We start from the raw sequence: 14,243 nt of genomic DNA, 5'->3' as shown, positions 1-14,243 counted from the left end.
ACAGAAACGAAACCGCCGTGTAATTTTATGGATGATTAAAGTTTCCAATAAGGGACAAGTGCCTGGAATCGATTAAATAAAGCTAAATAAACAACTCGAATTAAGGCAAACACTACATATTCAGATAATTGGTGTGCATAGGGCAGCTCTGCCACCTATATATAGAAAGAAAGACGTTTTCTTCCTCAAGTATTGTCTGCTCCGTTGAAGGCGCAGTATCTGCCGCAAAAAGGGGCGGTTTTCCACTGGTTTATTCAACTGTCTCTCACGGCACAGGATTCTCCGATACCCACTTTTCTTTCCATAAGGTAAAAATTGTTTTTGTTCTACTTGCATCTGTTTCTGTTTTGGTATTGCTTGATTGATCGTGTTGGTCGTTTTGATGATGCATGTATTCAGATCTCGGGGACCGTCGATGATAGAAAATCGGTTAAATAGAGAAAGTTTTGGACTTTTCTGTCACTAACTTTAGCTGTTCAAGTTTTCGAGATATTTAGAATAAAAGAGAGTTTACTTATTAATTTTAATCAATTTTTGAAATCTATAACAACTCATTGCAAAGACTAAAGTTTTTTTACGACGTTGCGGTTTCGGAAACCATCACCACAACATTTACAGTTTTATTTCTTCTTATGTGTTTTCGCCATAGATCTTTTTATACTCGTGTAGAAACTGTCGAAAAGCTTAAAAATGTTCCTTTTATTCAGCATACAATTTTATTTGGCGCCCAAAGTAAAAATCTGAGTTCACAATGAATTTCCTTGCAAAAAGTTGCTGAAACGGAATTTTTACAGATTTCAAAAACGTAAAAATACAAAAATTAAGTTTATTCTTTTCAAAATTTCTCGAAAACGATAGCTGATCTATCTATCTAATGTGTAAACAAATTACTGGATTAATTTCAATTTTTATTTATTAACAAAATGCATATTTGTGATGTACGCAAGAAGGTACCCCAAATTAAAAGAAAAAACATCAAAATCGGTCGACAAGTTCCAGAGATATAACTTGCTCTACAAATTTGCTGGTGGATTTGTAGGTTCCCCCTCCACTGACTGACAGTCATCTTATATCGAAGTCATTATTTGGAGCATTATCAGAGATGCTGTTACAAAGCTATCGTCTTCAAAAATTTCACATAGAAACTTTAGCTCTTTATCTTCGATTTGGCACTTATTATAAGTCTTAATTGTTATAAACAAAGTAGCTGTGATTTAAATTTTTGTGATTTTTTAAATTTGTGCAAAAATACCAGCTTTACAAATATGGAAAAATAATCTCTCTAAATATAATAGCAACAAATTTATTCTAATTGTTTAAGACAAAAATGACAGTGTTTTGTAGTACGTTTTTGCAGTGGTAAAAAACATTTTTTTTTGCAATAAAATAATTTCTTCCAATAAAAGAAGCCTTTCTCTTTCATATGACACCCGCAGAATTAAAATATCTTGGTAATTTTGCGTATCAAGTTATTGCAAAAATAATGTCTCTGGGATAAATATTTAGAATTTTGCAAAAACTACTGGATGAATCTGTCTGAAATTTTAATCACATATTAAGGACTATAAAAGCCAACTATTTATGCAATATCAAAATCGTAGATTGACTTTTGCAAAACTTATTGTTTAATTATATAATCGAATTTTGACAGTTTTTTCCAATTTCCCGAGCAACAAATTATCGTTTCGGATTTTAAAAACCGCCATTTTAAAGGTTTTTTTATTCCCTACAAGTTGGTTACTTTCACATTATAATAAAAATTATCGTTTTTTTTTCTGGTAGGCAAAAAGTGATTTTTTGGGTTATTTTAGACCTTTTATTGTTAATTATTAAAAACCTCACATATTATACTAAAATTTACCCAAATTTTATGAAAAGCTTTACAGATCCCTGGCTACTCAACAGTCACGGCATTTTTCTCATGTCCCTGGTCTACTACAAGCATCATTGAATTGACAACAGAACAGTCAAAATATTTTCCCATTTAACCATTTCTCTCTTATAGTTCTTGAGATTCCAAAACATGCATCTTCAAAATTACCCAACCGGTATTTGTAGATTCTTAAAACATCAAATTAAGCCAAAAATGTAAAAACACTGTACATTAGGCCAATCTTGTTCAGTTTTCTTCTTTTGATGGACCCAGCAAAGTCTGTTGCTTCTCAAACCACAAAATAGTCAAAATGCAGTTGAATATCACGATAAAGTTTATACTTCAAGCTTATTATTTGGTTTCAATTGATTTTTCGAAAAATAGAAACTATAACTTTTCCGAAATAAATCTATTTCGTATACAGGATGTCTTAGGGAAAATGTACCATACATTTAGGGGCTCACTTTTTTAAATATAATTAATTTCAATTAATGATTTAAATTTAATTAATTTGAGCTCCAAAAAAAACAATGTAATGGGCTAGAATTTGGTACGGGCAAGTGTTTGAGAGTGCTAATTTCGTAAATGTCATTAAATTTTGACTGGCTGGTAGAGGTCGCTAGTTACGACCTTTCCCAGTGATGTTTGACTTTTTTGAGGTTATGTTTTTTGCATTGTATGTTCTGTTATAATATAAAATTTCACGAATGAGCTGAAGGATTAATCAGATAGTTTTTATTTATAAAACAACACATTTTTTCACATTTTTCATTGAATATATCTTCTAGGTACATTGTTTCTTGATAATCAATTTTATAAATACGTTTTTACACTTCAATGATGTATACTCCGTATTAATTAATTTTCGTCACGCAAATTATCATCTCCTTGTAAGAAATTTATTAGAAATCATAATCGTTTAATATTTTCCATCAGAAATGTTTCCACTAAGAACAATAGAATGTCATCTTCAAGCTTAACTTATATTAAAATTAATTGAGTGTTATTTTTCAGGAATAAAATGTTGTACAAATTGCTGGTAGTTTTCATGGTAGTCAAGCTATCTTCGTCGTACACCGCGCCCATAAGGTGTGAGGATTTAAACGTGAGTACAAAGATGTAACTTCTATTAAAATTCTTTATTATACAAAGCGCATATTACAGAAGTTATACTTTAGATTTCTATCAGTTCTAAACAATAAGTACCTACTCAAAAACAAATTCAATCACTTCATTTTAGTTATAAGTAACGAGTTCTTTTTACAAAGATAATAATTTTGAATTAGTATAACTGTTTAAGTTTTTCCAGAGTAACATTTCCCAAAAAAAAAAAACAAATATAGACCCCAACTTTTTTAACAAATAAGGTTTTTTACTATATTTTTCAAACGATATTTCAATTTCTGATTATACAGAATGTCAAAATAGTGGAACAAACTTCAATAGAAAAAGTTACATTTAGAAGGATAGTCATTCAAGAAAGCTGCGATTTACACAAAATTCATTCAATTTTCAAACCCATTTTAGGTAAAATTCGACGACGGCGACGTCAAAATAAAACGTAGTGTAACTTTTAATTTTTAACTATTTCAGAACAATATTTAAAAATTTAGAGAGTTGAACAATTTTACACTTTTGTTTGAATCAATAAACTCAATGACACTCGAGCGTAAATAATTGTTTAAACAATTGAGGAATAATTAGTTCATTATTTTATTTTTTATTTTAAATACAGCTGCCCAGACAGATACAAATCCAATTAAAGGGCAGGAGAAAACAATAAAAGATTACGTGAAAAGGCATAATAAATGAAAAACAGAATAAATAAAACCCAATTTCTTGTAGGTGTTAGATATACTCGATATGGGGAACAAAAATTGTATTAAAACCACATTTTGGTTCCCAAAAATTGAACAAATTGTATTTGTTGATAATTTCCAGATTAAAACGTTTTCTCTCAAACTTTTATAAAATTATTAAACTGACATGAACATGAATAAAATTTAATTTAATTCAATTTATTTAAAAAACAAAATACACATCCAACAGGCGATGCCCAACAATAATATGATATGCTAACTATATTATTAAAATATAACAAAAAAGAAAAAAAAGAAAAAAGGAGAGAAGGAGAAAAGAGACAGAATTAAATACAATTTCGAGCGAATCCAATCGTAGTGTATATAGAAATCCTGACAAAGTAATTCCTTTATGATGAAACCTATATTCTTAAATACAGATGAAACAATTATGTCGATAAGTTTTGTAAAAGATAAAGTCGGATGAAATAACATTTTCTTAGCAGCATTGATGAATTAAAATAAAATTTTTCAATTTCAATTTTAATTTATCTTTTAAGGTATAACGAATTATAGAGAGCATACTTTTAGAAACTTTTGCCCTTATTTTGGGTAAATTACCATCCTTCAAAGTTTGCACATTATTTTTCTTACATCCTGTATAATCAGAAAACCAATATTTTAAGATTTGTATCTAGAATGTAATAAAACACTATTTTTTTTACTCCCAGTCGGAAGTCCAAAATTTACGGAAAAATTGGGCCTATGAAAAAATCAGTTTTTTTCCCAGAAAAATAGGTAAAAAAGCGGAAAAACTCGGCAAAATTGGACTTTTGTTAAATATCTGGGATATAGAGAATATGTTTGCCAAAATAAAATAATTATTTTATATTTGAAAAATTGAAAATAAAATTTAGAAATTATTTTATCACCATTCATTTTCACATTTAGAAAAAAATGTTTCGACTTTTTCATTTTTTCTTATTTTTTTTGCTTCAAAAAATTTAAAGTTTTCCAATGTTTCCGTTTTTCCCAAATTGTTAAATTTCTACATCCTGTATATGTTCATTTACTCTTATAAATTATATTAATATAGAAATCACAACAAAAATAAGTTACACGAATCACCCAGTAGAGATATACGAAGTGGCACGTGAAAGAATTTAAATTGTTAGTATTATTTACTAATATTACCCATTTTCATGTATTTTTGAATATTATAAATATAGAGGATGTTAAAGGTAATCTCACAAAAAAAACAAAGGTTCAACCAGAAGGTTTATGAATTTTTGCATTTCCAGTCTATTTAATAGAGCTTATTATTGCAGAATATAACGTACAAAACCATGAAAATAGGTACATACTTTGCTTGGCGATTTATGGGCCAACCTGTATATGTATTTATGTATATCTAAACATTCCCTTTTCGCAGTTGTATGAACTCATGGCACTTCAATTTTACGATTAATTTTAATTTAATACTTAACCTTGCTGGGTATAGTTATGTAAACGTCGCCAAAGCAATTTTCTGGGAAAACAAGTGCAATAAAAATCAAACGTGATTAAGATAATTCTACACAGCATCGAATCTGTAGGTATAAATATTAATCAAGTGATTCATTTCCTCGTCTTACTTAATTGTATCGATAATCTATGGAAAAAATTGTTAAAATTACATATAACTGTCTCTTTCTACTCAGTAAACTACACATATATGTATGTTCGAAAAATATGTAGGTACTCATGGCATATGAAGGATACGTTTTAAATTTCAAATTTTCTATTTTAAAACTATAAATAGGTATAATACATAATTATAAATATTTCAATTTTTAGTATTTCAAATTTCCAAGTATATAAATTTTTAAAATAAATAAATATTTTAGTATACTCGTATAGAGGCTTTTATAAATTCGCTTCTCACTACAGGGATCTCGGAAACGGTAAGAGGTACGAAGTAGCTTAAATATGGGCAAAGTTGCGTAATCAAGGGACCAACATTATGCCTCTAAAAAATCAAGGCTAACATAATTAGTTTTCGAAATATTTTTGAAAAAAAAACGAAATTTTAAAAATCCGTATTTGTTTAATTTCAGCTTTGTTTGAGGTGATATTGAAAAAAGAACACTTTTTCATGACCACTTTTTGCCCTCTATCGAATGGCATAATCAATTTTTATATGTAACGTTTCGTCTCTGCAGGACCATCATGTACTTCATTTTTTTTAAATACGACCCTGGAAATTTTATTACATTTTTTGCAAGCCTTCATGACCCCCAATACTGTACTGCCTCAGCCCTAGCCAGATTTAGACGTTTTGTCTCTAAAAATTCATCTTCAGTGTATTCGTTCCAAATTTATCTTCTTTATTGAATTATCGTTATTTCTAGGCTTCTCGAGTGCTCAAAATTCAAACAAATTCCGATTTATTTTTTTCGGGATATTCATACAAATACATTTAACATGCTCTTTCACAGTTACGGTTACAGATATAATAAATTCCGATAATATTACGCTGATCTTCATTTTCAACTTTTGCCAAAACGAAAATGTTTTTAAAAATCAAATTGTTTGAAGCCCACAACCACGTATTATAATACCACATATCTATCTAGATATGTGGTAATACGTACATAATTTTATACGTATGCATCTTTCGTAACAAAGTGGTATGTTGTGTTGCCTATGCTCCAAAATTGTAGTCAGTTCTGTGAATTTCATAATTTTTTCAAACTTTTCTTTCTGTTTATTTGGGTACTTTGCTTCTTGTAAAAAAAATAATGAAATAAAAACTTATGCCGAAAGCCAAAAGGACCACTCAAGAGTTATTTGTGAAGCTAATTTACTAAACTAAAAATCTGGATCTAAAGAAAAGAATACAAATAAAAAATACACTTTGCTATAATATATGTTGAATAATAATAACATATTTCACTCAATTATTAAAATTTTGAAAATCAATCTGTTTTTGTTTTCAGAACTGAGAATTTGTTTTTAATTAGTATTAACAGTTTAAATTTATTTGTTAATTTACTTCCGTAACTAAATAATTTTGTCATATTTTAAATGTTTAAAATTTAAATTACACTTATAGTCTGTACGATTTCTGGTGAGATAGTATTCTAAGAAAAGACTAAGCCAATTAAGTTCTATTATCAAAACTACTGTAACAATTTATAGCAGCAGGGACATGACTTTCTATCTCAGGTGTCGAATGCGGTTAATTCCAAGAGAGTGATGCAGGAGTCTTTAATAAACTTTTCAATTACTTTTCCATTAAAGTTTGATATTTCTCGCACCATTGCAAGTGCTGTTAGTCTGTTTTTACAATCAATTTACTCTTTTACCACTTTTTAAAAAACAATAAACAATACGTAAGTAATAACAGAATTTTACATCACACCTGAACAAACTACGTTTAATAAGAAAAAAAGCCATGAATAGCTACTATTTGGTTACAGTTGGACTAAACAGAGCCCAAATAAACCGCATGGTAAATATGCGCTATTCCCACTCCGTCTTTCATTGCTGCGATACGGTAACTATGACCACCGTTGTAAATACTTTACGATGTAGGAGCGAGCTATGCGGAGCCCTGCTATATTACATATTACAATCTATTTAATTATTCAGATAACATTGTAAACTATATTTTAAATCAAATTTTTTACCAAGAAAATTTCTACGTTGGGCGCCGCCCCAGATATATAGATATAAAAACCGTCTCAGACTAAAATTTCAGTCATGTTTGGATAAGGCTAATATAGCATAATCACAAACATAATACTATCCACCAATCAGAGTGCTTTCTGATCATGATTACGTATCTTAAAAAGGAAACGGCTTATACAGTTGATTGTTTTTTTGTTTCAGATACCACAACCTGAGAAAAATGAACTGTGCGCACTAGGACTCTACTTGCCAAGACTCTCAGAGATGCACCCCAACATTGTTTTTCAAGACGTCCAAAGGCGGAACGCCGAGCTAAGTAGCGCCTTGAACTTCTTGTATGGAAATGGAGAAAACAAATTCCCGGGGAAAAGGAATCCAGAGTTATCCAGTGCGCTTCTAAGTTACCTCAATAGAAATGGAAGGAATTATTAGGATAATTTAGAATATTTGAATATTTAGCAGTAACTTTTATTTATATTTATTTATTTATTTATTAAATGGGTCACAGATAATGAGGGTTTTTTTATATTTCCATACATTTCCTTAGTTTTTTTTATCAGACACTCACATATTGTTTTGTTTTTTTTATTATGCAACTAAAATCTCATAGAAGTAAAATCCGATTTATTTGGTTTAATTTGGATTTACATGAAAACAATCAGATTCTCGTATTATTTATTCAAACAAATAAGCTGTTAAACATAAAACATGTTTGATGCTTACAGGTACAAAATTATAACTTATTCCCACTTAACCCCTTTCACATATTATATCAACAACACTGGGTTCCATTAACACGGGTTCTAGGCAACGATGAACCGCCGACCCCAAAATTTCGTCCAACAGAAAATGGACAAGACTGAAATAAAAAATAGTACAGGCAAAAGTAGTAAACCACATATACAGGTAAAAATGAACAAAAAATGTAAATACCTTCTCCCAGAAATGCACCGTTTGCAAAAAAATAAGTTCCTTTAATATTTATGATGCACAATAACAGCTTCATAAAATTTGAAACAGTTATATCCGTATTTACAAAATTTCTAATAATTCTGCATTTTAATCATCGATGTTGTACATATTAGGAAGTTCAGCCCCTTTCTTAAAATATAACTTCTGTTGTTGTTGTCATGTAAGAAGCTTCATAATTCGCCCATCTTTTGAATTACAAGATCGAAATCCCCGCCAGAGCTAAAGTTGTCCCAAGGTCAACCGATCAATCAGCAGCCGTTATTTAAGCCTGCCGATGCCGGTGAGTGATTTGATCACTTATATTTCGAATTTTCCTGCTGGAACGATCTACAATACCCACAAACGTTTTTACTGACGTCCCGTCAAAATTTCAGGGATTTTTTAAACTGCAGTGTCGAAACAATCGATCAAGTCACTACTTCGTAGGCATCTTAGAAACAACCGAAGATTGTCGCGGACAACAAGAAAATCCCTGATCTTGCAAATTTTCCGGCCGAATAGTATAAAATCCAAGGACCAAAGGAGCTGCTGCACGACTAACAGTAACGCTGGCCAATAGTGCGAGGTAGCAGAATGCAGAAACAGAACCACTTTCTATAAAAGGTCAACGCCGCTCCAATAATGGGAGAGTAAAGCAAAAATGTGAAGATCGATCCGGGTATGCAAAAAAGAAAAAGTCAAATCTACCATAGTGAAGTATTGAATGTAGGAATGACTATCAAAAATTTTGAGGCTATCATTACGCATTTTTCAAATACCTATTAAAAAACTCGACACTCGATTTCCAAATACTGAAATCCGATGTTAGTATTAATGTTTTTGCGATAGTGTTTACATTAGTTTTTCAATGTCAAAAATGGTTTACGTGTATTCAGGAACTGATGAATATCGTTCCCCAAATGCTTCAATCATTCTGGATCTCTCTGTATAAAACAGTCAAAATTATCCTTTACTGGTTAGTTTTGACAGTTAAAGAAAGAACTAAACTAAGTTTAACTAGTTGTCTAACCGTAGAAATATATAAAAAAAGATATTGGTATTAAAGCTGATTACTACACTTACTTCTCATCGGCCACAAATCGCCACAAGTACAACTGGAGATAGTGAGTATCCACTTGGATCTGTTGCAGTCCATATTTACTGAAGGTTTTTAGCCTGACGCACTCCATAAAGGTCTGAAATAATTCTCATTTAACTAATTTGACTTTCACATGAATCTACAAGAGCGTTGGTACCTTCAGACTGATTTTAATAATACCTGTCAGTATCGACACTTTATTAAACTCTACCGTAGAGAATATTTCGATTCGTTCGCTGAAAAGCTTATGCATGTTCGAGACCAGAGTTGAGTCGAGGTGGTTAGGTGTGTAACTGGACCAGTTGGATCGGTACTGATGTCTCGAAACTGATATACTACAATAAAATTATACACAAGATGGAGATGGAAGAACGTCGGCAATACAAAATAATTATACCTGTGTGTTTTGCGACTAGAATCGCTGGAATGTTCAGTAGCAGTGCCTTGATCTTCGTACAACAAGGCAACGGTGGCATCGATTGCGGAGATGTCCTCTACAACCCTTTTCATGACGGCACGTACCGTCCTTGGCTCGATAGTATGTAACCAGTCCCTGGTTTCAACGCTTTTCCTCAACATCTGCACAAAGCGAATGAAATAAATTATTTCTTCACCGATTTTAAATATAAACTTCATATCAAAATTAACACAACACTTAGAATGGATCAAAATTTCTCATAAATGAATTATTACCTCGAAAAAAACTGACCCCTTGTAAAATTACACCCAGTATAAAAAATAACGAAGTATAAGTAATGTTTTTCTCGGTGTGATTTTTTGTTATGTGAAAAATCAAACATATGAAAAAAACTCATAGCCATGCTTTTAATTTACGAGGAATGTTGGCAAAGTGCAGTCGCAGCATCTCGTTTATATGCAAAAAAGATTTCTGTTAAGAAATTAACAAACAGTGAAGTATTTGTTAACTTAGTTTATATATGTTGTAATACAAGCTGTTCAAAGAAGCAACAAATTGAAGAATAAAATTTTAAACACTAGGTGATCCTTATGATCTCATTCTTTGGGGTTATTTGAACAAATTATTTAATCACAATGTAGAATTGATAATATGGAAGAACTCAGTGGTTTTGATTGGGGTCTGTCCCCACGGAGCTTAGCTCGAGAACAACAGAGCAGGTCAAAGATTCATAGCCAACTCAAAAAAAAACATATTTTAAATATGGAAGAACTTAAATATCGAACAGAAAATTGTTGTGAATTTATTTGTGGAAAAGAGATTTTATATTTAAGAGTGTAGTGGCCATAATTAAAAAAAACTTCATGAAATTAATTTTAAAGATTCATGAAAAATTAACTGTAATCAATTTTTAGTGTTGTGCAAATCTACATGCGAGTATTGTTTTAGAAAATTACCTGCGAACAATTAAGACCCTGAATCCTCACATAATAATTAAGAAGTTCCTGCGCCGATTCCTGCATGGTGCTATTGATCTCACTCTCAGTGGTCAACGCTGTATTTTGCTTTGGATTTATTTGGAATAGCTCATCGGTTTGCGATAACTATCAAAAAACCACCATGATAACTTTTTTGTCAAGTTTTGTCATATAAATTTACCAAAAAGTGCACACTGCCATTCCTGAAATCCAAACAGAGCTTCGACAGTAGAAGAAGCAACGTTGGAGGTACTTTAGGATCTGCAGCGCCCGTTGAACAAAAACTTCGAGCTGTCGCTGTGAAGTGGTGCATGAAACATACTATAAGACCCTCTCGCACATTGTCGACACAGAAACTGTCTTTGAACTGAGGTTTCTGTGCGAAATTGATCTCGGGTTGGATAAAAACCTAAAAGTACATCTTCATGCTTTGTTTTTTGAAAATGTGAATTATACTAACAACCAAATCCTGCAAAACTCCCTTTATTTTTTCAACTATAGTCATTATTAACGAGTTCAGCAACTCATTTAGGTTCTTCGATGAATCCTCTTGGCTTATAAGCTTAGGCGTTGTTAAGGTTTGCCTTACTTTAGTCAACATATCCGCAAAATGCATTTTGAGGATCTGGAGATGAGCTTTGCATTGTTTCCGCCCAGCATTTATGACAATTTCTGTAGCGGTACTGGAAAAAATGGTTGAATTAATCAAGTAGCTGTTTTCGCTAAACCTAACACAATTGTTAATAACATACTGTATATAATAAAATTAACTTACTTTGCAAAATCGATATCTTTGCACAACGTATTTGCTTCTATCCTCCTGTAGAATCTATCTAAAGCCTGAACTAAGACACTGGTATCCCCAACATCCTGTTCCGAATCAACTTTACTTTGAACCAGATCAAAATAGTTTTTCATATTCGTCTTTACAAAGGAATGCAGCTCCACAGCAGCGAAATTCTCAAATATTTCACTGAAAAAAAGTAGGAATTATTTGTTATTGGCCAACAAAATTCGCTTTATTGTACAAACTCTTTACCTGTTTTCTAAATTGTCTGCATTAACTCTGTTAATGAACATATCGTGAAAAGATGCAATAACCAAACACAAATCGCTCAAAAATCCCGAACAACCCAATTCGACAAATTCGATGATATCCCTCTGCTCGCTCTGATCTTTCAACATAACCAATTGCTCACTTAAACGTTTTTCTGCACATGATAAGAATTCTAAACATAATTCCTTTGCAGGTTCATCTAATTGCAGGAGTAGGTCCACCGATTCAGTCAATTCCTTGGCCGAGGCATTGGAATTGCAAAACTGTTTTCGTAATTCAGTTTTCAGTTCCTTGAGAATTGACTCGCAATCAGTTTTTATACCTTGAAAGGAAGGCAAGTCTCCATATTGTTGTAAAACTCTCTGTGCATGCAAGTAGTCTTGTGTGGCCTACAAAAAAAAGATTATATAAAAAAAGCTAATTATTACCGAGAATTATTCACTTGAATATAATTTTTTTCTTCCATTCGAGATTTCAATGTGGCTGGCAATTTAAATAAAAACTGCAGTCGCTGCAATAAAGTGTGTACACCCGAAAGTTTACTAATCTTTTCCCTTGTGTCATGAAGCGTGGAATTAATCTGATCAGAAAAAGAGGTTATCGATGCCATATTAGAAGCCAATAAGTCCATTTCAGTTTCCATTTTCTTGAAATCGTTTTTCATCTGAAATAAACATGTAAGACGCCTTAATGTACCTAAATAACATTTTACCTTTTTAATTGTGTCAGTGGCAGAAATAAATTTGTTATAATTCTCATAGACTAGAGTCTGCATATCCGAGTGTAACGTTTGGGTGTCCTTAATGATTTCATTTTCATGATCCATTACTTGACGAAGTGTACATTCCTAAAATATTAAAAAATTTTAAATAGTTAGAAATAAAAGTATGCATGAACTGACCTTAAATAATTTTTCTAAGTATAAATTAGGATTAAAAGTTGAACCATTTATGTCCAGTGGGTTGGACTTTTTCTCTGCCATTGCCAGAAAAATATATATGATACTTTGTTCTGCTTTATAATAAACGCTTAACTAATAACCTATATAGGTTTAAAATAAACACAAATCATTTAAAATCCTTTTTAAATATTAATAAATTTTACACGTATATGACAGTAATGACAACTGACATTTGTTTATTTATTTTTTATTAACTGTCAAGTCAGCTTCTCCTTCTTCTTCTGTATTGAAGGGCTAACATTTATACGTACTTGACCAGGTTTACAAGCACATTTTTTTCCCAAATAGAATAGACTTAAATTCCGTCTTTATCCGTAGAATTTGCAAGTGTATTCAGAGTAACTCTGGGTTGCTATTAGCTGCTAATAGGGCCTGGATTAAATTTGAATTTGGATTTTACCATGTTTCTCTATTCTGTAAAATTCTCGTTTTAACCAACTAGTTAACAGTTAAAATTTTAGCGTGTCCGTTAAAGCGATCGTTATTATTCGAAAATTGTAGTTCAAACGCGCTCAAACAATTTCACGAAGAAGAAGAAGACAAAGTATTGATATTTAACCTAACTTTTTATTGTTGATAGTTGATGTCTCTGAAGTCTGAATCCAGTCATTATTTCTTCTTTTTCGTTAATATTGATAGGGAACTTTATCAAGTCAGGTAATAAAAACGTTGTTATAGCGTCTGATATTTATCTAACACATCTGCATATTGCGGGTTGGCTCACTGAAAAATTCTATCCGTGACCAACTGAGAGCTGATAACTTCCTTGTCCAAAAAAAATCAGTTATTAAAACTCGAACGTGTGGAAGAATTCTGGTTGCCCTTATAGGTTGATTTAAGTGTACAGTTAAGCTGTTAACTAGTTGCTGACAAGAATGTTTTATTAAGAGGAAACAACTTTGAAAATGTTACGTCTGGCTCAATCAATTATACAAATGGGTCATGTCTCCGGGTCTGTCATGAAATAGATCTGGTAACCCTACTGGCAACTCGAAAAGATCACTCTTATCACGAAGTTCCTCTGATATAGTCGGCTTTCTCTTCTGGAAGAAAATAGAAAATCGGAATAGAATTATCTAACCTCATTTTGATAATTATATGAATTTTTCAATGTAAACTTACATTTGTCTATTATTCTCGTCAATTTCAACAAGTACCAGGTGAGTAAATCCATCGAATTCCATATTTTACCTCTTCAGATTTCAATTTATACAAAAAGAACTAGTTTAACAGCACCAATTTACGAACCTTTAAAACTAACTTTTCAACATCTAAACTTAATGGAAATGGTTAAAATTTAACCCAACTATTTTTGCCAAATCAACAGGCCCCGAGACAAATATAAAAAATGATTTTTCCCACTTCCACGCATATGACATGAAAGGAAACACCGAAGCTGGAAACTGACAAATCGAGAAATGATGAAAAACTTTTAC

General features: G+C 31.5%; 2 protein-coding genes across 2 annotated transcripts; one reads left to right on the top strand and one right to left on the bottom strand.

Annotated features, from left to right (window-relative positions):
• The first annotated feature begins 205 nt into the window (after nucleotides 1–205).
• LOC108908388 lies at nucleotides 206–7,846 on the top strand. Its single transcript, XM_018712424.1, has 3 exons — nucleotides 206–308; nucleotides 2,888–2,978; nucleotides 7,546–7,846. Exons 2-3 carry the CDS (start codon nucleotides 2,895–2,897, stop codon nucleotides 7,774–7,776), a joined length of 315 nt encoding a protein of 104 aa, XP_018567940.1. The 5' UTR covers nucleotides 206–308; nucleotides 2,888–2,894; the 3' UTR covers nucleotides 7,777–7,846.
• Nucleotides 7,847–8,010: 164 nt separating this feature from the next.
• Nucleotides 8,011–12,962, bottom strand: LOC108908398 (vacuolar protein sorting-associated protein 51 homolog). The gene is made up of 12 exons (XM_018712435.1): nucleotides 12,748–12,962; nucleotides 12,559–12,693; nucleotides 12,289–12,510; nucleotides 11,829–12,235; nucleotides 11,565–11,762; nucleotides 11,250–11,472; nucleotides 10,971–11,198; nucleotides 10,769–10,915; nucleotides 9,792–9,973; nucleotides 9,552–9,729; nucleotides 9,379–9,491; nucleotides 8,011–8,203 (listed from the first exon to the last, which is right to left on the bottom strand). The coding sequence occupies exons 1-12, from the start codon at nucleotides 12,826–12,828 to the stop codon at nucleotides 8,095–8,097; spliced, it is 2,223 nt and encodes a 740-aa protein (XP_018567951.1). The 5' UTR covers nucleotides 12,829–12,962; the 3' UTR covers nucleotides 8,011–8,094.
• Between the last annotated feature and the right edge of the window lie 1,281 nt (nucleotides 12,963–14,243).

This window comes from Anoplophora glabripennis, unplaced genomic scaffold, assembly GCF_000390285.2.
Source record: "Anoplophora glabripennis isolate ALB-LARVAE unplaced genomic scaffold, Agla_2.0 scaffold202, whole genome shotgun sequence".
Taxonomy (NCBI): domain Eukaryota; kingdom Metazoa; phylum Arthropoda; class Insecta; order Coleoptera; family Cerambycidae; genus Anoplophora; species Anoplophora glabripennis.
The sequence above is the reverse complement of the archived record's forward strand: the minus strand, read 5'-3'. Positions and strand labels throughout refer to the sequence as shown.